Below are 25823 nucleotides of genomic sequence, written 5' to 3'. Positions count from 1 at the left end.
CTAGCCTCATGTCCTGTCTCCCGGTCTACACTGATCACTTTAGCTCGCCTCACGCACTGTGTTGCTTCTCACCCCTGGGCCTTTGCACAGGCTGCTGCTTTTGCCAGGAATGCTCCCCACTCCTTCTTTGCCCGGCTAACTCCCACTCATCCTTTAAGACCTAAAGCACGTATCACCTCCGCTGGGAAGTCCTCCCTGATCCTTTCTTTCCATCCTGTGCTCTGGGCTGCTGATCCCTGACTTGGGGGGCAAGAGCAAGTGACTTGCCCAAGATCACACAGCTGGTGTTTTGGAGCCAAGATTTGAACCTGGGTGCACTGGGCTCCAAATAAAGCAGGTTGTTCCATGGTCCAGGTGAGGGGATAGTAGCTAGGACTTGTGAAGAGGATGGAGTGGATTTGAGAGAGAGTTTGAAAATGGAATCCTGAAGATGTGGCTGCTGGTGTATCTGAGCTGGGAGGGGAGGGAGGGGACGTGCTGTGGATGAGTGTCTGTGGCAGGAGCATCTGGGCAGATGGTGATGCCCCGCTCAGAGGGGATCGCTAGGGGAGTACATATCCTAGGGGAAGACCAAGTCCAGCTCAGGCCTGCTGAGTCTGAGCAGCCCATGAGTGGTCAGGGAGGTAACTGGAAGGTGGGCCTGGAGCTCCAGGGGGCAGCCTGGTCTGGGGGTGGAGACCTGGGGGTTGACTGGTATTTAAAGTCTTAGAGTGGATGGGCCACCCAGGGACTGAGGCCAGTGGAAGAGAGGAGGCTTCCGCTCACCCTGAGGAGCCCAGGCTGTGCGGGGTGGGAGCTGGGAAAGAGACTGAGAAGATGAGGAACCCAGGGCTCGCGGCACACAGATCTTCTCAAAGGGCCCAGGGGGCCGGGAGGCCATGAAGGACAGGACTGGAAGGTAGCCCTTCGGCTTTGACGGCATGGAGGTCCCTGGTGGCATGTGGCAGGCCTCACAGGCAAAAGTTCTTTTTTTGCAGAAGCTTGTGGGTCACGTGTCTGCTTCCTTCACTTAGCTCAGGGCTCCCAGAGAGCAGGGCTCTTCTCTTTGCCTACGGTTCCCCAGCACCGGTCCCCAGTTTGGCCCAGAGGATGTATCCAGAACGAATGGATGGGCGGATGGGTGGGTGGGCGGCTCTAGGAGGTGTTTCATTCATTGACCCATCCAACTTTTTTCACCTTTTAGAGCAAGAAAAACAGAATGACAGCTTGCTTGCCCTACCGCAAGGATCAGGGCTGTGAGTCTCGAGGCTCAAAGCACAGTCTTGGCTTCTGTCTGGGGCATGAAGCCCGGTCTGCATGTCCTCCCCAACCTCCAGCATGTCTCCTCTGCCTGTCCGGCGTGGACACTCAGCCCTAGCCGGCCTGGCTCCTCTGCCCCAGGCACTGTCCTCAGGCTCCTCCCGCTGACCTGGGTCCTCCGAGCTTCAGGCTCCCCGGCTTAGCACACTGCCTGACGCCTCCTCGCCAGCAGCCCTCAAGGCCCTGCTGGCTGGCCTCACTCTCCAGCTCCCTTTGGTGTCAGTGGGCGGCTGCTCCCTGTCCCAAACCTGCCTTGTACTTTCACACCTCCGTGTCTGCTCACACTGTTGCCTCTGCCTGGATGCCCTTCTGCCTTGTCCATCTGTCCTAAACAGACATCTGACCAGTCTCTCTCCTGCTTAAAATCTCTCCCTCAACACAAGGTCTGCGTGGCTCAGCCCGGCCCCGGCCACCCTGTCACGCGGGTCCCAGGGCTGCACAGGTGCATACCCACCTAGAAGGCTTGTTGGGGGGCTCACATGAGATGCTCTTGATGCACACCTGGCAATGTGCCTGACACTCAGTAAGGGCTCAGCAGACGCTCCCCCCCGCCCCCGCCTGCCTTCCCTGCGCTGACACACGGTAGATGTACACCAGTACCTGGGTCACTGACCAAATCATTAAGTTACTTAAGCCCAGCCAGAGAAGGACACAGAAAAATGAAGCAGAGGCTGTGCGGATTAGAGTACATGACCCAGGGCAGACCCTTCCCCTCTGTGTGCCTGCTTCCCCAACCAGGGTTAGGGGTGGTCCCTGGCTGACCAGGGGCCTGATAAGTGGCAGAGAGGATGCTCTATCCCGGCTATGGGACCCGGTACCTCCCTGACCAGGGTGGAGTTTGGGGAAGCCTGGACTTGGCATTGAACTGAGGAGGAGGAGAGGACAGCTCCCCCAGAACTGTCTGAGGAACAGTCGGGTACAGTGGGCAGAATCCTGGGCCAGGGCAGGAATGAAGCAGAGTGGCCTGTTTCAATCCCATTTTACAGATGAGGAAAACTGAGGCTCAGAGAGCCGATGCCCAACACTGCAGCGCAGCGCTCCCTCCTGTTTCCCCATCCGTGTGGCCAGGAGCAAGTGCTTCCCTCCTGGTGCCCTACCTTCTTCCTCTGTGAAATGGGGGTGAAGATTTTCCCTGCTTCCTGGGGCTCTGCTGAGAATGCTGCTGGATACAGAGGGCTTTGTACGCTGTCAGCAGTGCTAGATAACTGTGTGGGACTGTCTTTAAAATAATTCTGATTATTTCTTCATTTATTCATTCTGTCACACAACTCATGTTGTTGATCACCTTCTGGGCCTGGGTGCCAGGGATGCCAAGCTGAACGAGACAGATGTATCCAATTCCCAGGCCTCTCTGAGGCAGCCCCCCAGCTCCTCTTCCCCTCAGCCCTGGAGCCTCCTCACCCTGGCTTTACAGCTCAGACCCCTTCACGGTTTCCCCAGTGGACAACAGCAAGGGAGGGACAGGTCTGAGGCTGCTGGGTGGATGGGTAGTGGGTGCTATGCCATCCTAAGACAGGACATATTCACAATCCTACAGTCAGCATGCTTTGTCCTTCCCCCTGAACAGCTAAGGGACTGGTGAGCTGGACTTTGGAGTCAGGCAGATTAGAGTGGGAATCTCAGCTCTCTGCTTACCTGCTGTGTGACCTTGACCAAGTCACTCCACCTCTCTGAACTTCAGTTTCCTTAGTAGTAAAATGGGGATGATAAGAGTACCTGCCTTTTGGTGTCAGTATGCCTGGCACAAGGTGGGTACTTAGTAAATGGCAGCCTTCTCACTATTTTTATTGTGTTGAGGTCTTCCTTTGAAAGGAGAAGTTCCAGGGATCTGGAGCAGTCAGGGAGAACTCCAGGCAGGAAGTGCTTCTGGTATTGGGTTGTGAAGGATGGGCAGGGTTGGATGGGTGGAGAGAAGGGCAGCTTGGTCTCTGTGGGTGGTGGGAGCAGGAGGGCTTTTAGAGCTGCCCCAGCCACCCAGAGGAGGATACTCTTGAGTCCCAGCCTGGCCAGGCTTGGACCCCAAGCGGGCCCCCAGGCTGGGAGTGAGAGGCAAGGACCTTTGCATACAGGTATTGAGTCGTCTGCATGTGGATTTGTTCCACCAAGGACTGGGGTTTGCAAAGCAAGTTCCCCAGAGGAACTGGCTTGAGCAAATCTGATTTCTAGTCTTGACTCTGGCACCCTAGCCCTATGGTCTTGGACAGGTCTCTTTCCTTCTCTCCAAGCCTCAGTTTCTTCACCTATAAAATGGGATAATACCTCCTGTGCCTACTTCTCAAGTAAAGATCACAAGAGATAATTTATATAAAAGATCTTTCTTAAAGTGTTCTGATTAGGTTGTATCCTTATTGAGGGCTTTTTCCTGAAATCCTCTGCCTGCGATTCCAGTAGGGGCTTCTCCCACTTGTAGGGCCAGGAAAAAAGGTTAAAGGCACTTCATTTCAGCCTTGACTATCATAAGAAACAGTTCCATTTAAGCAACCAATACCAGTAGGTATTTAGTTAGTAATTTCTGTAAAAGAGAGATAAATAAGAGAAATTTAATAGGGAGCAAGACTTAATGGAATGCCTCTGTCCAGCATGGTCCCTATAAGTCACTTCTTGACTTACTCTAGGGTCACAGGAAGACTTGAACCCTATGGAAGACAAAGATAGCTTTGAAGGCCCACCCTTCATACTGCCCTGGTTGAAAAGCCCTTTTAACTGCACAGGAACTTGCCAGAGGTGAGGGCCACCAGACGGGTTTTCACATACTTCTACTGAAGAGCCCCAAACTGCCCTAGCCTCAGGCCTCCTCAACCCCCTCCTTAAGCACAGTGTTCCAACACATCCTTGTAGGGAAAATGTTTCTGGCCATGCTTGTTTCTTGAGGATAACTTTCCAGAGGTACGGTTTCTTTGGTCAAAAGGCAATACTGTAATCATTTGGGTCCCCGTAAATCATCCTGCCAGATTGCCCTTCAGAAAGGCTGTATCTGATGACCCAACTTGCCCCCTGTGTTTTAATGGGGCCAGGGGTCAGAGAGCAGGGATCAGGGAGGGGCAGTTGCCTCAGCTCTGTGGCTATTTACAAAGTTGGCCCAGGACCTCTCAGTTTCTCTCTGGACAGCAGGCTTCTGTGTGGAATCCATAGGGTTGGCTCTGCAGCCCAGGGCCCTTGGGGGGCGGGGTAATAGGGATTGGTCTGCGGGCATCATGGGAGCGGGGTGGGGGGGGGGGAGCTGGGAGTACTCTGTTTTGGATATGACCTTTGCTCTCTGGGGCCCACCGTGGGACACCTGAATTCCAGACTTTTCAGCCTGGAGATGTGGTTCTCTGGGCCTGGCAGGAGGCCTGCTCCGCTGCGGGGTGAGGGTCCCACGGGGGCAGGGATCCCAGACACTGGCCCAGACTTGAGTGGGTGTAGCTGATGGGGGCTCGCCCCTGGCCGGTGGGGAGGGCCCTCTTCCCTGTGACAGTCGCTCTCTCCCCGCAGGATGGCCGAGCCTCGATTTAACAACCCCTACTTCTGGCCCCCTCCTCCAACCATGCCCAGCCAGGTAAGACGGAGCGTCGCCCCTCCCGCCACCCTCCCCCCCTCGGAGCTGCTTTGCTTTGCCCCGGGCTTTGGCTGCGGCCTGCGGGGCGAGGGGCGAGGGGCTCGCGGGTGGCCCGGCGGCCCAAGCCCCCTCAGTACCTCTCCTCTCCCGCCCGCAGCTGGACAACCTGGTCCTGATTAACAAGATCAAGGAGCAGCTGATGGCGGAGAAGATCCGGCCGCCTCACCTGCCGCCCACGTCGGCCTCGTCGCAGCAGCCGCTCCTCGTGCCGCCGGCGCCGGCCGACAGCAGCCAGGCCGTCATGTCGCTGCCCAAGCTGCAGCAGGTGCCGGGGCTGCACCCGCAGGCCGTGCCGCAGCCTGACGTGGCGCTGCACGCGCGGCCGGCCACCAGCACGGTCACAGGTACCGCGGGGCCGGGTGGGGGGTGCTGGTTAGGGCTGGGCGGAGACTACCTGGGAGGGGCGTGGCCAGTATACCCTGCGGCGGGGCGGGGCGGGCAGGCAGGGCCTGGGGCGGGGGGTGGAGCTTCCGGACTTCCTTCCGTCCTGTACCCTGACGAAGCGCCCCGCTAAGCCACCTGGATGGGACGAGCTTGGGTCACTGCCCGTCGGGGGATCACCAAGGAAGCCAAATCCACGTAGCTATTTCAGGAATCCAGAGGAGAGCCCTAACCAGACTTGGGGGGTGAGGGGTGAGGGAAGACTTCCTTGGAGGAGTCCCTATGCAAGGAAGGGTTGGTGGTTGACTAGGGAAATGGAGCAGCAGGAAGAAATAACATGTGCAGAGCGAGGATGTGTGTAGAAAGCAAGAGTAGGACAGTGTCCGGGTAGGGAAGATCAAAAGATGATGATAATAATCCTATTATGGCAGCTAACTCCAGGTGGGCACCTGTATATGTTCACCAGTATTCATGTTATTACTCCCAGCCATTCTGTGAGGTGGCTACTGTTAGGTTGACTTAAAGAAAAAGCAGTTGCGTGTGGTTCGCCCTAACGTTTCCATTGAACAGATGAGCAAACTGAGGCCCAGTTTCACAGCCAGTAAGAGGCAGAGGCAGGCAGTGTGGTTCCAGAGCCCATGTGTGAACCCTTTTGCTCTACCGGTTCTGCTGAGGCTGGAAAGGAAGCAGGCACCAGACGGTGAAGGGCCCTGGGGGCCACCTGTGCAGCTTGGATTTCACCCTCGGGCAGTGGGAGCGTGGAGGGTTTTTAAGTAGGCAAGGGAAATGCTCAGATTTGGGTGAGAAAGCTGGGTCTGGCTATAAGGTGGAGACTGGGTTGGTGGCAGGGAGAGCTGCAGGAGAGGGTGGTGGCCTGGACAAGGCAGCCGCAGAGGGATGGAGAGAAGGGGACAGATGTGAGATATGTTGAGGAGGGAGAGCGGACAGGGCTTGGTGCTGGGCTGGTTGTAGGGGTGAGGAGTGGGAGGAGGCAAGGGAGACTCCCAGGCATGCCAGTGAGATGGAGTCGTAGGAGGGGGAGCGGGGTGGGGGAAAGTTGTGAGCCCAGTCTTGGATCGATTGAGGCTGGGGCCTGGGGGGACATCCTAGGCAGTGTCATGAGGCTGGGCTGCCTGGTGCCCACCTCAGAGCCTGGTGGACAGGCTTTCTCCAGTGGCCACTGTATCTGGACTGTTGTTCCTCCTCTAGCTGGCCCCGCCGCCAGCCAGATGCCTGTGCCTCTCTCCCCCTCTCCCTCCTGCCTCTCAGAGATGCCCAAGAGTCATGGGGCCCCGTGAGCCTCCCCCCCCAGGCCCCAGCCACCCTCTGCACATTCCCTCCTTATTATGACCTTATTAAATTTATTTTTTCATTATAAAAGTAATATTAAAAAAGTAATATAAGCATATTAAGGGAAATTTGGAAAAAAGAGAAACTAAGAAAAAAGAAAATCACTCATAATCCCCAGCTCATAACCCAGCAGCTTAGAGAGCCTTTTAGTCCATTTCCTTCCTTTTCCATCTTTTTGTTTTGTTTTTTTAATATGCGGGCGTGTTTTGATGAGCTTGTGGTAGGGCTGTACCCATGACTTTAACTTTCTTTTCCTACTCACCATTCTATCGTAAACAAATTTAGTGCATTTTTTATTATAAAGGTAACTCATAGTCATAGAAAATTTAGAAATTACAGACAAGCTAAAAGGAGAAAAAAAATTAACCCTCGTCCTACTGTTGTTAGCATTTTCATATGTTTTCTCTATAATTTATTTTATTTTATCCTTTAATCACAGATGTAAAAAATGGATGAATTCACCAGGTAAAAAATTCAAATAATATGGAAGCAGATAAAGTATGCATATCTCCTTTTACCAACAAATTCTTTTCCCTCCCTACAGAGAACCACAATTTATACACAGTTTACTTTGGTGTGTCTCTTCTCTGATCAATTCCTGTGCTTTCACACACACATTATCTGTATATACATATGTAGTTTGGATGCGTGTTTTTTTAAATAGGTGGATTCATACTCTGTGCAGTTTATTACTTTTTCACCTGGCAGCATGTTTGGCATTCTCTCTACGTCACTTCACATCTATCTTGTTTTCATGGCTTCCCTGTTCTCCGTATTGAGGATGGACCACATCTCTTTACATAGTCCCTGCTGAGAATAGCAGGTTGTGTCCAGTTTTGTCTGGTCACAGTTTTGTATGGTAGGTCCAAGTACGCAGATCTTTGTGCTCATGTGCAAATAAATATCCATGGGTGATTACTAGAATTAGAATTGCTTCGTCAAAAGTTTTGTACATTTGAAATTTTAATAAACTATTGCCAAACCACCCTCCATTAAGGTTGATAAATGTACACTCCCAGCATGTATGACACACACACAAAATACTGATGCCAACTCTGGATATTATCTTTTTCAATGCACAAATTTTGGGTTTCTTTTTTTAAAAAAGCATAGTTTTAACCATGTGATAGATACCATTTTCATCTTTTTGTGTACTTTACCTATGTTGTAAATGTTTCTAGTCCCCTCGTTTTTAAAAGAATAACTTTTATTACAGAAATTTAAAAAAAAGGAAAAATTTCATTGTCAAAGAATCAGAAAGTACAGTTAAGCCAAAAAAATTGTTTTAAAATTAATCCTAATTCTACTATCCATATCACATTTTGGTGCATCTCCACCTCCTACTCAACTTCTTCTGTGCCTTAAAATTTTCTTTTTTTTACAAACATAATCTCCTTTTTAATGGGCAGTTAATGTTCAGTAGAGGAGATTGATCACAATTTATTGAGCCCTTCCCTAATATTGCATACTTCAGTTGCCTCTAATTTTCGCTGTTATAAATAACACAGTAGTGGACATCTTTGTGCCTCAGTCTTTTTTTGTTTGTTTTTTGTTGGAATGATTTCCAAAGTGCCCCCGTTACAGGTAACAGGACTCAGTTTAGTCCTTAGGTATCTAAGGAATCTTACACATACACAGTTCTCATTTGTACCCCTGAGTAATAATTTCCAAAGGGAAGGGGAGGCTCAGAAAGGCTGGTGACCTGCCAGAGTCACACAGCTGGGTGGTGGGGACTGAGCCGGTCTCTGCAGCTGCCCCTCACCCCTGCCCCCACCCCCGTGTCTTCGCAGGTCTGGGGCTCTCCTCCCGGACCCCGGCTGTGAGCACGTCTGAGTCGAGTGCGGGCACGGGTACCAGCACCCCATCCACACCCACCACCACCAGCCAGAGCCGCCTCATCGCCTCGTCCCCCACCCTCATCTCAGGGATCACCAGCCCCCCCCTCCTGGACTCCATCAAGACAATCCAGGGCCACGGCCTGCTTGGCCCCCCGAAGTCCGAGCGCGGCCGAAAAAAGATCAAGGCGGAGAATCCAGGGGGGCCGCCTGTCCTCGTAGTCCCCTACCCCATCCTGGCCTCGGGCGAGACTGCCAAGGAGGGCAAGACATACAGGTGGGGGTCTCGGTGGGAGGGGGTCCAGGTGGGCTTGGGTTAGAGGCCAGTGCCTCAGGCTGCAGCAGGGGCCCAGCAGTGGGGCACTGCAAAGAGGGGCCCCGGAGGCGGAGGGTGAGGGCTACGGTCCAGAGGGGCGGGGTCTCCTGGCTCGCCCCGCCCACAACCCTTCAGAGGTGGTCTCTGGCTGGGGCCGCCCTCACCACAGCCTGGGATGTCAGAGTCTGTTTCCAACACTCTTCAAGCAGTGTTCTGAACCCCCAACGTTAGAATCATCTGGAGAGCTTTCGAAAAATGCCAGTGCCAGGGCGCATCCCCAGAAGTTCCGATTTAACTTGCTGGGGGGAGACATGCGGAGGGCCCCAGGTCAGGCTTTCTTTTTTTTTTTTTTTTTTTTTTTAAATTTTATAGCTACTTTTATTTTTATTTATTTATTTATTTTTTATTTTTGGCTGTGCTGGGTCTTCGGTTCGTGCGAGGGCTTTCTCTAGTTGCGGCAAGTGGGGGCCACTCTTCATCGCGGTGCGGGGACCGCTCTTCATCGCGGTGCGCGGGCCTTTCACTATCGCGGCCCCTCCTGTTGCGGGGCACAGGCTCCAGACGCGCAGGCTCAGTAGTTGTGGCTCACGGGCCCAGCTGCTCCGTGGCATGTGGGATCTTCCCAGACCAGGGCTCGAACCCGTGTGCCCTGCATTAGCAGGCAGATTCTCAACCACTGCGCCACCAGGGAAGCCCTGGTCAGGCTTTCTTGAAAGCTCCCCAGACGATTCTAAAGTACCCCCAGGGTGGAGAACCTCTCACCAGGAGTGCTGGAGCCCCTCCCCCAGAACCATGAGTCACCAGCCGCTCTTCCCTGTGAGGTGTAAGCCTGCTCCCCAGCCTGCTGTAAATCTGTCTCCAGGGGGAAGAGCTTTGGCCTCCAGATTGGAGGGTGTCCAGGCTGGAGGCCTGCCCGTGCCCCCTGGACCCTCCCAGGAGAGCTCTGTCCCTGGTGCAAGGTCTCTCTGACGTAGAAGGTCTCCCCTGAGATGTCCAGGCACGGAGCGGGGGCGGGAATCTTCCCGGTATGAACCTGCCTCTTGCCCACAGGTGTAAGGTATGCCCGCTGACCTTTTTCACCAAGTCTGAGATGCAGATCCACTCCAAGTCGCACACAGAGGCCAAGCCCCACAAGTGCCCGCACTGCTCCAAATCCTTTGCCAACGCCTCCTACCTGGCCCAGCACCTGCGCATCCACCTGGGCGTCAAGCCCTACCACTGCTCCTACTGTGATAAGTCCTTCCGACAGCTCTCCCACCTCCAACAGCATACCAGGTGAGTGGCCGGCCTGGTGCTGCCCCGATGCAGCCAGTTTCAGCTCAGCACCTGCACCTGGTGCATGGACCTGGTGCAAGGAGGGACAAGGACCTTCTCTAGGTGCCCGTTGCTCTCAGGGTCAAGACCAAACTTTTTCTTGTCATTCGAGGCCTTTTATGATATGGCCTTTGTGGACGTCACTTCCCATTGTTGCTCATCTGTAAGGTCTTTGCACGTGCTGTGTCCTTTACCTGAAGCGCCCTCCCCCTCCTTTATCCTGTTTTTCTGACCCTCTCCTATCCATCTCTCAGTAAAGCTTCCTCCAGGAAGTCCTCCCTGGCCCCACTGAGCTGGTTTCACAGGCCCTGGGCTTCCCCATCCCAGCAGGGTAGACTGTCTTCTACTTGCCTGGTATTTGCCCACCACCCCCAATATATTGAGGGTTCTTGAAGGCGAGGGCTTGGTCTCCTCCGTTTCCACATCCCCAGTGGGTGGCACATAATAAACATTGAGGCATACGTTTAATATTTGTGGAATAAATAGAACTGGCTTTTACAGGGCATATGATTCATCCATTTAACAAATATGTACAAGAGGTGAATTGTAAATATGTATGCCAGACATGCCCCTAGGTGCTGGGGATACAGCACTGAACAAAGCAGACACAGATTCCTGCCCTCTTAGGGTGTACAGTCTAGTCGAAAGCATGAAAGTGGGATTTGGAGATAGACCTGCTTTAAGGAAAGAGGTTTTTGCAGGGGAGTACAGACATCAGAAAGACTGGCTCACCAAATAAAAATTCCATAGGTATTTAAATAAATAAACTAAAGGTTACCAAATTACAGTTCATCTCTTCAGAGGGGAAGAAACACAGCAGTTTTCTCACATGATGGTTCTCGTATCTATAAGCACGGCTGTGTGTCTGCCCGTATCAGCATTGGCAGGGATAAAATTGTTTTTGCTGTGGCGTCTGTAACTCACAGAAAGCGCTCAAGGTTTTCTTTATCTTGGACACTAAGGCTAGACACAGGGACCTTAGGTTTTGTTTTGTGATGTTGTTATTTATTCATTTCTCTCTATTGTCTTTGTTTGCTTTATCCCAGGGGGCAAGATGTTTTGTCTGTTTCTCTGACTTTGGGGCATGATTAGTAGGTTTGATAGTAAGGAACAAATGACAGGATAGCGGCAGGGTGGCATCAGTCTGCTTTTCTCGTCCCCATGCCTCCTGAGGCATGGATTTGACCACGTAGATTTGTTTCAGAAACTTTCTGATTTTGTCATGAATTTATTTTTTGAAGTTTGGCTAGTTTTATGGACATAGGTGTGTGTAATGAGGCGCTGATCAATAAACAGGGTCCCCCTGGTTGTATGGCTACTAAAATTAGAGCATGCCACCCCAAGATTTGAGAGTTAACTTCTGTCAGGAGATTTTTGTAAAGCCCCCAGGTCATAATTTTAATCTGTGTATGTGTGAAAAAAAATTTTTCTTATCATATTATCTAATCTAAGATCTATCTAAGTTCCTATCTAAGATCCATCCAATTCACCTCTTGTCAGGTTGCGCCTATACAACCTGTAACGGGAAGGGTACTGTCCTTTTGGAGAATCCCAAGTTTGTCCGTGTTTCTGGGCTAGCAGGAATGACTTTTCCCATAACCTTAAAGGCAAGGATTCCACAAGCCATGGAGTAGATTCAGTTCAGTTTCCTGGAAGCCTGGGGAGGCTACATTCCCACTTACAAAGTACAGGCCTTGTTTCTTCCTATCAGGCTCGTCATGCCTAATTAAATCAAATTTGTCTTTAAATGTGACATTTCTGGCATGGTCATGGTTACAAATTTGATTTACCCAATTATATCCTGTTAGGAAGGAGGACAGATTCTTAGTGAACCTATTTACAGAAACTAATGGTCATAAAAAGGAAAAGGTCTCAGTAAAGGCACTTTGTATATTTTTTAGCAATTGTTCTGAGTAGTTTTGTAGACAAGGCCAATAGTGTTTTTTCAATAAGACCATTCTTTTAAAATTTCCTTGATAATTCATTAGTTTATATCTATGTCAAATTTGTATAGTCCTCCTGCTGTAACCACCCCCCCCCCCCAAATTCTAAAGGGTTAGCTGGAGCAAGGCACCATTTAAGGAATATCCTATTCCAGTTTGTTCACATATAGCCTCCTAAATTGAAGATTAGGGATAGATCAAAGAAAAAAAAAAAGGGGGTTTTCTCATATGCCCGTTAGAAAATAGAACATTAACCACAATTAAATCACTTTGATCCAGTCCTAGGTCATAATTCCTGTTCCCCAGTCTTGGAGAGTTAGTCTGCTCTGCAAAGTTGCCTGCTTCTGGACTAAAGGCTTGGTTCCTGCTTTGGCCTTGCACAGTGTCTGGTCATGGTGGTGGGTCATCTTGGAAGCCTGTGCCCCATGTCTCTTCCCAAAGTGTAAAGAGCCAAGTGCACTGGTACAGTCCTCTACTGAGGCCATCAGCTCTTGATGTTTCTTTCAGAAGACTCAATCTCTGACCTGAAGCACAGGCCTTGAGGCAAGTGTGAGGGAGGGAACCAGACCTGTTGATTAGACTAAATGACTCTGGTCCATTTATTATATAACCAACAATATCAGAATGGAGGAGAATGGAGGCCTCTATTAAGGTATAATGTATGATCAGTTGTTCAGATTCAGAGCATATTATAGGCAGCAGGGGTGTTGACCCATTGTCACGGTCTTTTAATTGATCTCATAAAGCATGTGTTATGATTGGCACTAAAAAGCATAGTTAAATCTAGAAAAGAAATCTTTTTAAAGATATTTCTCTGTGGATACTAATGGTACTAGTCTCTGTACATGAAACCAAGTTGTTAGGTTTTTTCCCTCCATCTTAAAAAGTACACATATATATATGTTATATGCAATTATATATTATATACGATATTACTATATATTATATTTATGTGACTTATATATGATTACATATATACACACACATAAAATTAACTCAGGGAGATTGAGCTTCTTTTCTTTTGATCTGCCAACTTTCTTATGCTAGACACTTCATAGGCCGGCTCTCATTCTAGTGTTTGGCTAATTCAAATGTGGAGAATACAAAACATGCCCTCACTGGGAGCTTTTATAAAGCGGGGGAGCAAATCTTTGGTGTTGCCCAGTGGCCAGCTGGAAACTCCAGGCACATCTGGGTGTAAAAGTTACCTTGATATTTTATTATTTTGAAGGTGGGGCCTGGGTTTGAGAAAGGCTACAGCACAAAGTTGGTAGAGTAGGCAGAACATCAGTCTGGTAGGAAGTAAACACAGTAGCAAGTAATAATTAGTAAGAATCCTAGTGTTTCAGAAGTAGACGTTTGTTTGAAAATATTATTTAAGACCATGACCAAACAAGCAACAAAAAATTAACAGGCCCTTGAGGGGAGAGTGTTTTTAAATTTATTTATTTAATTTATGTATTATTTTTGGCTGTGTTGGATCTTCGTTGCTGTGCGCGGGCTTTCTCTAGTTGCAGCAAGCGGGGCTTCTCTTGTTGCAGAGCATGGGGTCTAAGCGTGCAGGCTTCAGTAGTTGTGGCACGCGTGCTCAGTAGTTGTGGCGCACAGGCTTAGTTGCTGCGAGGCATGTGGGATCTTCCCGGACCAGGGCTCGAACCCGTGTGCCCTGCATTGGCAGGCGGATTCTTAACCACTGCGCCACCAGGGAAGCCCAAGGGGAGAGTGTTTTGTCAGAATGTTCCTTGTTCAGGGATTGCTCTCTGTTCCTGAGGGCACAATTTTTTTCTCCCTCTATTTTTTTCTTATGAGTGATTTGAGTTCATAGCGGTTGGAAACCAAACAAGCAACATAAGAGGGTCCTATCAACATTTAGAGACAAATTATTAGTCATTATGCAGTGGCGTATATAATTAAACCAATGTATCCTAACCCAGTGACAAAGAGGCTGGTGTCCCTAGTGCCCGCAAGTCCCAGAATCCTTAAGACAAACAAACCAAAAAAAGCCAAACAGAAAGAAGCAACCAGATTCCAGGTTGCTTTTCTCCCATTCCACAGAGACTCCTGTTCTTTGCCCCTTGATAGAGAACCACACAGGGCATATAATCAAATCCATCTTCTCAACGTTATGCCGATAATAAAGGGGGTAAAAGAAGGTCATGTCAAAACAGAACCAGCCCTGGTCAAGTAATAAAAATAGAGCTAGAAGCAGGTTGAGCAGGAGCCCCCTGGGAGTTGAGACAGATGTGCCTGGAAGCATGTGGCGGTTCATGTAATTGAACGGCGCTGGCGGTTCTGGAGCATCTTGGTGGGACCTCTGTCTATGAACGGAAGGCAACAAGACAAGAGAAGCAGGTGACTTTGCAAAGTGTTTGCAGAAATCCAGACTTCAGAAGGATCGGCCCTGTAAATTATAAATACATATATTTAAGGGGAAAATTTACAGGAGTTTGTAGGGAGTCTGTTCACGGTAGAGATACAGCAGTAGTCTCGTGCAGTTAGCATCTGGATAAGATCACACATCTGTAGATATCACGAGGCAGAAGTCAGGGGGTAACCCTGTTTTATGAAGGAGTTAGTAAGGTATAAGAAAGGGCTCAACGTTTTACCTGTTTGGGGAACGTATGCTAGACAAAGTGACCCTGGATTTGTTTGTTTATTCAGGCTGCAGAGTGGTTTTTGCCCGTGTTTTCCTTCTGGCTGTGCGATGTTGTGTACATGTGTGGTGATAATTGTGGCAGGGGTAGGTTTTCTCAAGTGTGATGATAGTGATGGTGATAACATCCTAGCAACAACTGTTCCTTGTCAGAGAGCTCCTAAGTGCCCGGCCCTGCATAAGGTGTTTACATATGAGGTGTCCATAAAGTCCTTACAAATCTGAAATAACAAATCTGAAAAGTGCCACGGAGAGGCAACCATCTCGAGGAAGGTCCACTGTCACCGTATCTACCATCGTTTTAGTTACAAAGCACAGTGGGACTGAAGCCATTCAATATAACGTGCCGCTTATTACCTGGAGAATAAAGGATCAATGATAACTAATGAATCCTCGATAATTTTATTTAAACATTGAATAAATTCCCCCTTTGTTGTTTTTCATAAATTGTTTGTCTTAAAGAGACATGAGTGTATTAAAAACTAACACTGGGGGTACTTCCCTGGCGGCCCAGTGGTTAGGACTCCGCGCTTTCACTACCGAGGGTGCGGGTGCAATCCCTGGTCGGGAAATTAAGATCCTGGGAGCCATGCGGTGCGGCCAAAAAAAAAACCCAAACCAAAACAAAACTAACACTGTGAAACTGTCTTAGGAACGCCCTTTCAGTAAGTTACAGCCCTTACAGCCCTTATTATTATCCCCATTTTAGAGGTGAGGAAACTGGGGCTCGGGAGGCACAGTCGCTTGGCCAAGGCCACACCACTAAGAGGAGGCAGAAGCGAGATGTGAGCCAAGCACCGAGGAGCAGCCCCGCCTCGGAGGTGGGAAGGGGCTGGGGATGTTGGCTGCAGAAGAAACTCAGGTGGGAGCGAGGTCCAGGCAGGAGAGCAGGGCTAGTCTTCGGGGCCCCGGGGTGGGGCTGGGACAGTGGGGGTGAAGGAGCAGCCCGGGGGCCCCGATTTCAGCTCAGCTTCCCTGCGCCTGGAGTTGGTGGTGAGCTCCCCATCACTACAGATGTGGGAGTCAGGCCTGGGTGCCCCCCTAGTGGGGAGATGCCCTGCAAAGAGAGGACTCTGATGTTGGGATTGAGGGCTTGGCCTTGACTTGAAATTCAGGGGTGAAGAGCTCAGGGGCCAGTTATCAGGGGGAACCTTTGCTCCCTGAAGCCCTTCTGAGGCCCAGTGCTGGCTGCCATGCATAATGACAGATCAGTGGTCAGAGGCTGGCTCTGGGCCACAGGAACTCCCACCATGCACTGGGAGGCTGGTGGATGTGAAAACTTCCATGAAAGGGGGAAGTATGTAATGGAGGTTGGGGAGGATCATCGGAGGCGAGTGTTGAAGGGTCCATAGCCCTCTCTCGTGAGAGATGGGAATGGTGTTCCCAGCAGGAGGAACGGCACGAGCAAAGGCTCAGAGACTTGCTGGGGGGTGTGGATTTGGATTCTGTCCTGGAAAAGGGGGAGCCAGTGGAGGAGACCATGACAAGGTCAGGTCCCTGCGCTGCTGCTGTGGTGGAGGGGAGAGGCTGAGGCCGGGAGTCCAGGAAGGAGGCTGGGCAGCTGTGGCACTTGGGGAGGAGGCCAGAGGAGCAAGGTCCTGAGGTAGGGCCTGATGTCCCTGGAGAACCATCCATCGGTCAGTCAACAAACACTTGTGAAATACCCTTGAGGAACGGGCGTTGCTGATTATGTGGAACATATTACTATTGTCAGTAACTGACTTCAGGAGGAAAGAACTCACCTTCCTATATACCGAGTCCTCTCTGCTGAGCCTGTGCCAGGCCCTGGGATGATGGTGGCGAACGAGACCAAGGGCATTCTTGCTCTCAAGGAGGGAGGCAGCTTAGAAAACAGTGACTAGACATTGACAAAATACGTGCCCACACACAGACTTCTGCTCAGGGGTGGGCTGCAGGGGCCAGGTCTAGTCTGGGGGGTCAGGAAAGGCTGCCACGATCAAGGGGCTTTTACATTGAGAACAGGAGTCTGGGTTTTAGCCAGGCATTAGCTGGGGGAAAAGTGTGCCTGGAAGAGGATCAGCCTGGATACCGGACGGAAGGTAGGAAGGGACTTGGAATGCTGGGGCGGGGGGCGCAGAGGGAGGTTGGTGGGCCTGGAGCCTCGGGGCAGGGAAGGGGCATGACTTGGGCAGCAGTGGGAGGCGAGGATTCTGGGGTGGGTGTTGCGGAATTTAAAACAAAATCAGCACATGTCCTGGGGTCCCTCGGTCCCCTCTGCCATCCGAGTTCCACAGCCCTGGAGGGGAGCGAGGATGGGATGAAATGGAGGGATTCTGGCGGCAGGCGGAGCCGGTCCAGATGACCCTTAAGGTCCTTCTATTGTAGAGACGGGGTGCGGTAGCCTGGGATGATGTCCCCAAACATGTGACACCCCCAATGTGCAGGTAGAATAGAGGTCCTCAGAACTGGGCCAGCCCATTTCCACCTGGCCTGTCTCCATGCAGCCTGAGACGAGCCGTCCCTGCCCTTGGGGTTCCCCGTCTAGTAGAGGAGACAGAGGAGGGGCGGCCTCACTGCTGAGGATGCAGCCAGGGCACAGGGGTGGCAGGCAGAAGCATCAATCAGCCGTGGTTGCCAGATGAGAAATGGTCCTCTGACCAGGACTCAGGGTGCAGGAGCAGGGAGGTGAGGCCGAACCACACGTGAAGGGCCTTGAATGGCACACTAGGGAATTCGGACTGTCACTGTTCACAGTGGGCAGTCAAGGTCGTGGGCTTACTGATGGCAGGGAGTGTTCCTTATTCCAGCCTGGCCAGCACGGGGCCTGGCCTGGGGGACCTTAGTTTGTCTGATGAGTCTGTTGATGGGCGGAGCAAACCCAGGGCGTGCTGTGGCTTTAGGGAAGGAGCCATACCGGGTGGTCAGAGCTGGATTCTCCCTCCACCTAATGCTCATTGGCAACTTAGGCAAAAGAGGTTCAGATCCAGTCTGCATTTCATTACCTACCTGCTTGGCACAGGATTTGCCAGAGCAGGTGACTGAAGACGAGCCTAGGAGAGCAGGGAGGGCCTCCTGTCCCGGTGTGTGCGCCTCGCTCCCGAGCCCCGTTTCCACACCCCGTCCCGGTCCTCCTCCATCCTCACCTGGCTGCTGGACCAGCACAAGCGGCAACAGCCAACAGAAAGCCCGGCCATCAGCCTGCAAGCCACTGCTCCCAAGTCTCCTTCTCAGTGAGGACCCCGACCACCCTATTTAACATTGCACCCTCCCCATGCACTCATGACCCCCCTCACCTGCTCTGTTTCTTCTCACAGCGCTTATTACCTCCTACACGCACTTTACTTACTTATTTCATAATCATTGTTTCCACGAGGCAGTGGGTTTTTGTTTTGTTTTGTTTACGGATATGTTCCAGGCACCCAGGGTGGTGCCTGATATAATAATTGTTAAATGAATGAATAATAGTAATACTGGCAAGTGGTGATGGAGCCCTGACTCTGTGCCAGTACTTGGCTAAGCCCCTTCCACATATTATCTAATGGAATCTTCACAAAGCCCAGTGAAGTAGGGACTGTATTTTTATACCCATTTTGCAGATGAGGAAACTGAGGCTCAGTGATTTGACCAAGGTCACCCAGCTAGTAAATGGTGGAGCCAGCGTGAGGACAAAAAGGGGCTCACAGGAAGGACACAGAGGCTGACTTTCAGGGCCACCCAGTCCTGCATTCTCTCAGTAGCTGGGGTGACCAGGTAGCCATGTGGGGAAGAGGCAGGAACTAGAAATTGGGGGCCAATTAGAGGGTGATGTCTCCTGAGAGAAAGAGGCAGGGTGGGCAGGGAAGGTCCTGGCAAAGATGTGAATCTGCCCTTCTGCCCTTTTCAGTGGGTGGTCTGCAGGTGGCTTTTTTAGAAGAGGGGCAGAATACCATCAAAGCAAGACTGTCATGATTAGCCGGGGGCCTGGGCGGGCTCTCTGAGTGGGTGCTGGTGGAGGGCCGGGTTCAGCGGGGCCCTGTGGGGAGCGTGGAGGCTCTGGTCACAGAATGGCTGTGGGAGGCCAGGGAAGAAAGGACGCGAGTAGCCTTTGAAGTCCCAGCTCTTGCCTGGGGCTCACTCTGGGGAGAGTGTGTGGAGCGGGGAGCCTGGGAGGCTTGGGGGCCGGAGGGGTGTGCAGGCTAGCCGAGGGCTTGGGGGCTGGAGCTGGCCTGGGGGACCTGTCAGGGACGCCACCTCACTGGGCTGCCTGTTGCAGAATCCACACAGGCGACAGACCCTACAAGTGCCCACATCCTGGCTGCGAAAAGGCTTTCACTCAGCTCTCCAACCTCCAGGTGAGTGCCCGCCTGCCTCCGCCAGGTGCACAGCCCCTCCTCCCCAGGGGAGCGAAAGGAGGGTGTGGGGCTGGGGGAGTCCAGCCAGCTCCCGACCCCTGCTGTGCTCCCCACAGTCTCACCAGCGCCAGCACAACAAGGACAAGCCCTACAAGTGTCCCAACTGCTACCGGGCCTACTCGGACTCCGCCTCCCTGCAGATCCACCTCTCGGCCCATGCCATCAAGCATGCCAAGGCCTACTGCTGCAGCATGTGCGGGCGGGCCTACACCTCGGTGAGTGCGGGGCCCCCAGGAGCCTCTCCCTCTCCCCAGCCTCCTCAGACCTGTACTGATGCTCCCATTTTCCAGATGAGGAAACTGAGGCCGAGAGAAGGGCAGTGACTTCCCAAGATCACAGTGAGTGGCAGAGCCAGGGCTTCTGCTTTCCAGTTCAGTTTTCGGCTGCTAAGGCCGAGCTCTCCCCAGGCAGCCTTTCGCCTGGGTTCTGGAGATGTGGTTTCTTCCAGGCAGTGTGGGGTGGTGGGCGGGGAGGCGCTGGCAACCTGCTCCCCAGAGCCAGGGAGGGAGTAGGACCTTTCCCCACTGGGGAAGCTGCAACCCCCGTCATGCCCACAAGGTGGCACAGTGACCTGGCCCAGAGCCACCTTCATCTCCCAGGAAAGGCCCAAACAGGGCCAGAAAGGTGCCGGTCCTCCATCCCTGGATGGGAATTTCCCTAAACAAGGGCCTTTCAGACCCAGGAGAGGGAGTCCAAGTGAGTCACTTATGTGTCCAAATATTCTGGTTAACAGACCCCCACATGTACCCAGACTGATCACCAAGCCTCAGTTTCCTCATCTGTAAAATGGAAGAGGTAATAGTTCTTAACTTGTAGGGCTGTTGGCTGGCAGAGTCAGCGCCTGACAGACCTTAGCTAACACAATGATTTATTCACCCAGTGTTTGCTGAACACTTGTGCCAGGCACTTGGGAATCAGGATGAATCAAACAGGCATATTCTTTGCCCCCAGGCAGGTTAGAGTGCACTGCTGGAGACAGACATTAAACAAGTAACCACACAAGCGGATATGTAATGACAAATAACTGCTCTAAGCAGGCTTTGTCAACTTCGACCCATGTTGACATCTTTGCCGAGGGGTTGCTGTCCTGTGCGTTACAGGATGTTTAGCAACATCCTTGGCCTCTACCCACTAGCAACCCCTCCCTGAAAATGCCTCCAGACTTTGCCAAATGTCCCTGGGGTGAGGGGGGGAAATTGCCTCTGATTGAGAACCACTGCTGTAAAGGAAAAAAAGGAAACATATGTTTTGAAAGGCAGCTGCAGGGAGGACAAAATGGAGTTGGGGAAGGGAGATGGGTTGGGATAGGAAGTATCCTATGATAGGAAGTATCCTATGAGGAAGTAACATTTAGAGGAAGCCTTGAAGGTAATTGGCCAGGTGAGGAGGAGTGGAGCGGGAAGGACTTTCCATGCAGGGGAACAGGGAATGCAAACACCCCCGACGTGGAACAGTCGCGGTATGTTCCAGGAACTGAAGGAAAATCAGGTCACACGAGGCTGTCGGTCCCTTTTAGGGAGTCTGGATGTTTTTCCTGGTGGAGAGGGGACCCATGGGGAGGGGACTGTCCAGGAGGGTAGTTTTGAAAGTTCACTTTGGCTGGAGAGGGGCGCATGGATTGCACCTTCCTATACGCGTTCCCTCTTAGAGGAGGGGCCACCAGCGGTCACAGCCTTTGTTCTTAGAGGGGATCTGAACTCTGGGGGGAAGGGGCTGTCACATCTCACCTGGCCTGAGGCCCCACCCTGAACTGGGCCTGACTGGGCTCCACAGAACAAGGATAATTACCTTTTTTAAAAACACATATTAATGGATTGACTTTTAAACTACTTTAATACATAAAAGAAACATTTTAGAATAGTGAACCCTCGTGTTCCCATCAGACCCCAGAACCTGGCATCGGTCTGTGCTGCCTCATCCATATCCCTGTTTTTTGAAGTAAAACTGACATCACATTGTTCCATCCGAAAATTTTCACTTTGTGTCTTTAAACATAAAGACTGCTCTTTTGAACTTATCCACAATACCTTTATAATACCTTAAAATGATTCACCGTAGTCCTTAATATCGTCAAATACCCAGCTGGTATTCACATTTTCATTTGTCTCATGGATGCCATAATTTATAATTTTATTTACTTACAAATTTTATTTTTTAATCAAGATCCAAATAAAATTCTTACATTGCACTGGGTCAATATATCTTTTAAACTATTGGTCCTCCACCCCACCTCAACACCACTGTCTTTTTTTTCTTTGCAATTTACTTATTGAAGAATAGTTTCCTAGTTTGGATTTTGCTGATTGCTTCCCTTCGGTGTTGTTTGATAGCGCTTTGCCACCACATTTGAGGGCTTCCTCTGCCGGATTCTGAGCAAGCTGAGGTATGAGGCCAAGGAGTGGCAGGTGGGAACCAGAGCACCACCTTAGTGTGAAAGCCTGTGGGCCTGCAGGTGAGCCTTGGGTCACCTCGCCCACCCAGTCTTGGGTGCCTCAGGTCAGACTTAGCAGAGTCTGTGGCAGCGTTCAGGGGATTAGGTGAGCATGCCCAGTTTAAGCTTCCCAAAGTCACCAATCAGATCAGGCCCCACTTCTTCCCAAAGGAGGATGGAGCATGGGGGTGCAGAGGCCGGGGCTCCCATCACCACCTAGAACGAAATGTAGAGACTAGGGAAGCAGTGGTCCCCTCAACCCTACTGCATGCTAAGAGTTTTACCCACATCACCATAGCAACCCTTTTCCCCATCCCTGCCTGCAGAGGAGGAAACTGAGGCTTGGAGGGATAAGATGACTTGTCCAACATTCCACCGCTGAGAAATGGCAAAGCCAGGGTCACCTGAGGCCTACCGCTTCGCCCCCACTGGGAGAACCAGCCACATGGGGGCAGCTATGCTCAATCGGACAGGACTCCACTGCAGCCAGTTGGTAGACGGCAGCTGGCCTGGCCCTAGGGAGTTTTAGGTGGGCACTGCTGTGGGGTGAGCCTGGTGCCTGCCAGCTCTCTAGTCAGCACACTGTGGGCTCGGACTCTGGTAAATAAGCCAGCCCCCACTGCTGGCAGAGATGCAGCATCCCTAGAACCAATGCTGATGCCCATCTGACCCCCCCAAAGCTGTGGCTGTCCATCACTAGCCAGCCCACCTACCAAGGAGCCCTCCAGTGGCTGCTTGTGGGAGCTGCAGCTCCCCCTGCACCCCTTGCCAGCAGTTGGTTGTAAGTTCTGAATCTCACCCCACCCACAGGAGACCTACCTGATGAAGCACATGTCCAAACACACGGTGGTGGAGCACCTGGTGAGCCATCACTCGCCCCAGAGGACGGAGTCCCCCGGCATCCCAGTGCGAATTTCCCTCATCTGAGCCGACCCAAGGCGCCGCCCCGCCCTGCCCACTGGCAGACACAGACCCAGGCAGCACCAGGCCCCGACTCCCTCCAGGGGCCCTCCAGGAACAGCCGAGCTCTCTCATGACCTTCCTGACCTTCCAGAAAGCCTGGGCCGCAGAAGCCCTGCCCGGTCCAGCTCCGGGGGCGGCCAGGCCAACTGCAAGATTCTGGACTGTTTTGGTGGCATCCAAAGACGATCTCAGAGCACTTTGAACCTCTCTGCTGGGTTTTCCTTTTGTTCCCCACCCTTCACTTGCTTCACTGTTCTTTTTTTTTTTTTTTTTTAAGTTTGTTTTGGAAATAACAAAAAAGATATTTATTGGCCAAGAAGTTGGTGCTGCTAAGACCGAGAAATTAAAAGAACCGGACAGATGGACACAGAGAACCAGAGGGCAGCGTGGGACCTTATCTTGCCACGGCCTCAGGTCTTGAGGGAAAGGCTCAAGCCTGGGTTTCTGGACTGCAAAGGGGGCCCCCAGGTGGGAGGGGCAGGAGGCAGCTGGAGTGAGCCGCTTGCCCCTGGGTGCCAGCTCGAGCCTCCAGAGCTGCGCCCTGGGCGTCACTGAGCAGAGGGATGTGGCAGCTACCAGGGCTACCCAGTCTTCAGGAGACGAAATGAGAGGGGCCGGGAGGTCCACAGGACCAAAGGGTGCAGTGTTGGCTGGGCTGGGTACAGGCCCAGGGAAATGGGGTGGGGTGGGCTGGGTAAGACCTGGCACCCCTGCTGCCCTGAAGACCACCCCAGTCTACCTCGGTGCTGGCCAAGAAACCTATTGGCTACCTCTCCCACCATCCCAGACTGTGGGCAGGGGGAGGGAGTGGGCCTGGGGCAAGGACCCCCCCTCTCCAGAATTTCCTCCAGATGGGGCAGTGCCCAAGGAGGGGTTACTTGTCTTCCCTGCCATGGAGGGGAATCCCCAGCCCAGGCCCTAGGCCCCCTCGGCAGGGAAAGGATCCTCGGGGAGGAGGGTCCCGGGAGCAGACCCTGCCCTCAGCTCCCACAGACACACCCCAATCTGAAAGCCATGCGTGTCCGTGTATATAGGAACCATGTACAGAGCCCGGAGAAGCCCCCCCTACATCCCCTGGGGAAAAAAAAAAAAAGAAAACTAGACAGAAACTCATCTATATATTCTGTATCTGGAGTCCCATTTTGAATATTAACTGTGTTATTTTTATACACTTTTTAAGCCTTAACTCGCCATTGATTTACCAGTTTAACGTCTCCTGGGGTTTCTTTTCCCACGGGGTTCTCTGCCCCACCCCCATCCCTTTGTTTGACTGGCGTCGTCTGATACTCAGTATTGTAGCTTTTTGTCCGCATGTTACTACCCTGTAAATACGCTGTTATACATACTGTTAACACCCCTTTGCTTTTTTCTATGGGACCTCCAGGCCACCATATTTAGAACTAGTTACCTTATTAAAAAAGAGAAAACAGTCTGTTGGCTTCTCAGTCTGCATCGTGGTGGCAGGGAGGTGAGGGCAGGTGCCCCTCAAGGCTTCAGGAACGAAGTTTGCATTATATTGAAGGAAAGGGGTGGGGAGCAAAAAAAGTCAAACGTGGGGGAAGACACTAAAGGGGGCAAGAAACAAAGGAATTCCAAACCCTCTGCTCTTTGTATTTCTCTGTTGTGAAGAATAAACTGTACCTGCAGCCGGGTGGCGGCGGTGTGTGGCGTGCTCTGTGCGAGGGTGGGGCTGGGGGGCACCTTTCCACTGCTCCTCTCCCCTCCCCCGCCCCCCACCCCCAGACTGGGGGAAGAAGGGAAATGGCCCTTCCTGTGTCCATCACTCGCAGCCAAGGACCATGAGGGCTCAGAGGAGTGAGTTCCCCATGGTGGCTCATGGCTGAGTCACTTTCTGTCTCTCCCACGAGGCGGCTAGCACAGGGCCAGCCTTGATAAACTCTGGGGGAGTTCCTGCATCTCCCTCCTAGGCAATCAAAACAGTGACCCCCATGGGGAAGATGTGTGTGCAGGGGACTTCTTGGTCCCCTCGATCACTGGACTAGCTGGAGGTTGTGAGGCTGGAGCTGCTGCTGCTGCAGGAGCCCGAGGATGAAGCTGACTCCCAACAAAGCCAAGTGGAGAGCCGGAGACACATCATCGAGCCCGGAAGCTGTCCCGACCCCAGCACCGTCCTGTTACGTAAGCCAGTAGATCCTCGTTAGGGTTGATCTTTCGTTTTCCTCAAAGAGTCAGTTGCTAAACGTTTTCCACAACACCACTGGCTGACTCTGCAATCAGATTCTTCATTCAGTGAGTTAGGAACAAGTTAGGCGATGGTGGGCACCTGAACGGGAAAATCCTGTGTGTGGGGGGGGGTGGGGGGGGGTGGGGGTGGATGGGGTGCTGTGTTGGGCCAGACACAAGCAGAAGGACAAAGGAGGCAGAAAGAAGCGGAGACGGACAGAGGAGACTGAGGGCCAGCCAGTGGCAACCTTAGCTCCTGACTTTGTCTCCATCTTCTGGCCCGCTCTAATTTCCTGCTTGTTCTCACATCAGTGAATTTATAAGTTACCGTGTGACATCAGGTAAGTTAATTAACCTCTCTGTGCCCAATTTTCTCATAGGTAAAATGAGGGAAATAATAGTAACCAATTTATAGGGTGGATATGAGGATTAAATGAACCAATAGATATCTAAGGCTTAGAGCTGTGCCTGGTGCATAGTAAGTACCCAATAAATGTAATTGTTATTATTTGACGTAGCCCTGATGGATTTATGTCCTTTCTGATCAAGGAACCCTGACTAGACAGCTGGTGATGTTTGGGAATTTTGGGGGGGCGACATCTGAGCTGGCATGGCAGGTGGGATGGCTGGACAGGTGAAGATTTTGCATGTAGCAGTGACCCTCGGGGGAATGGGAGTCTGATTTTCACCGGCTCACTTGGAAGCTCTCAGGAGCTTACGCGGTCCCTGAGGGTCCCAGCGTGGGTGCTGAGGATAGTGTTGATTAACAGGGACACTGATGGAAGCAGCGGCAGAAGGAGCTTATCCCCTGTTATCCCTGCTGCTGCTCTGAGCCTCTCTACACCTGAGCCTGCCCCACCCACACCTTGGGCCTCTGGGGAAGACAAAGGAGGTCCTCCACTCTGTTCCGCTGCAGCTTCTTTTACCACTCCCCCTCCTCAGGAAGGTCTTGACCCACAGCATGAGGCTCCCCCAGCCCAGCACCTGCAAACCCCTGACTCGTGCCATCACTTCCTCTTTAAAACAGGAAATGGCTGTCCTTCGGCGACTCCTTTGCACTCCACGAACTTGCTGGAGAAGGGGCAGGCAAGGAGAGGGAGAAGGCAAGTTATTTTCTGCGGCATCACAACCCCTGCAAGGAGGGTGATTGGCATCCCCACTTTACATATGAGAAAACTGAGACTCAGCAAGGGTAAGGAACTAG

General features: G+C 51.9%; 1 protein-coding gene across 6 annotated transcripts in view; it reads left to right on the top strand.

The window, feature by feature from the left end:
* ZNF362 (zinc finger protein 362) overlaps positions 1 to 23867 on the top strand; it is a 38201-nt gene extending 14334 nt beyond the window's left edge. For 3 of the 6 annotated variants that reach the window (XM_082345295.1, XM_082345296.1, XM_082345298.1), the window contains 7 exons: positions 4774 to 4837; positions 4995 to 5241; positions 8419 to 8740; positions 9830 to 10054; positions 18903 to 18981; positions 19098 to 19256; positions 22283 to 23867. In XM_082345295.1, coding sequence (XP_082201421.1) covers positions 4774 to 4837; positions 4995 to 5241; positions 8419 to 8740; positions 9830 to 10054; positions 18903 to 18981; positions 19098 to 19256; positions 22283 to 22399 — 1213 coding nt within the window. In that variant the 3' untranslated portion in view covers positions 22400 to 23867. Of the gene's footprint in view, positions 1 to 3914; positions 4024 to 4567; positions 4647 to 4773; positions 4838 to 4994; positions 5242 to 8418; positions 8741 to 9829; positions 10055 to 18902; positions 18982 to 19097; positions 19257 to 21371; positions 22263 to 22282 lie in introns of those variants that run through there. The other 3 variants (XM_082345293.1, XM_082345294.1, XM_082345297.1) reach the window with 3 other exon arrangements.
* The last annotated feature ends 1956 nt before the right edge of the window (positions 23868 to 25823 follow it).

The sequence above is a fragment of the Balaenoptera borealis genome, assembly GCF_965194805.1.
Source record: "Balaenoptera borealis genome assembly, chromosome: 1".
NCBI classification, from domain to species: Eukaryota; Metazoa; Chordata; class Mammalia; order Artiodactyla; family Balaenopteridae; genus Balaenoptera; species Balaenoptera borealis.
Note: the sequence above shows the minus strand (reverse complement) of the source record. Positions and strands in the feature narration are given on the sequence as shown.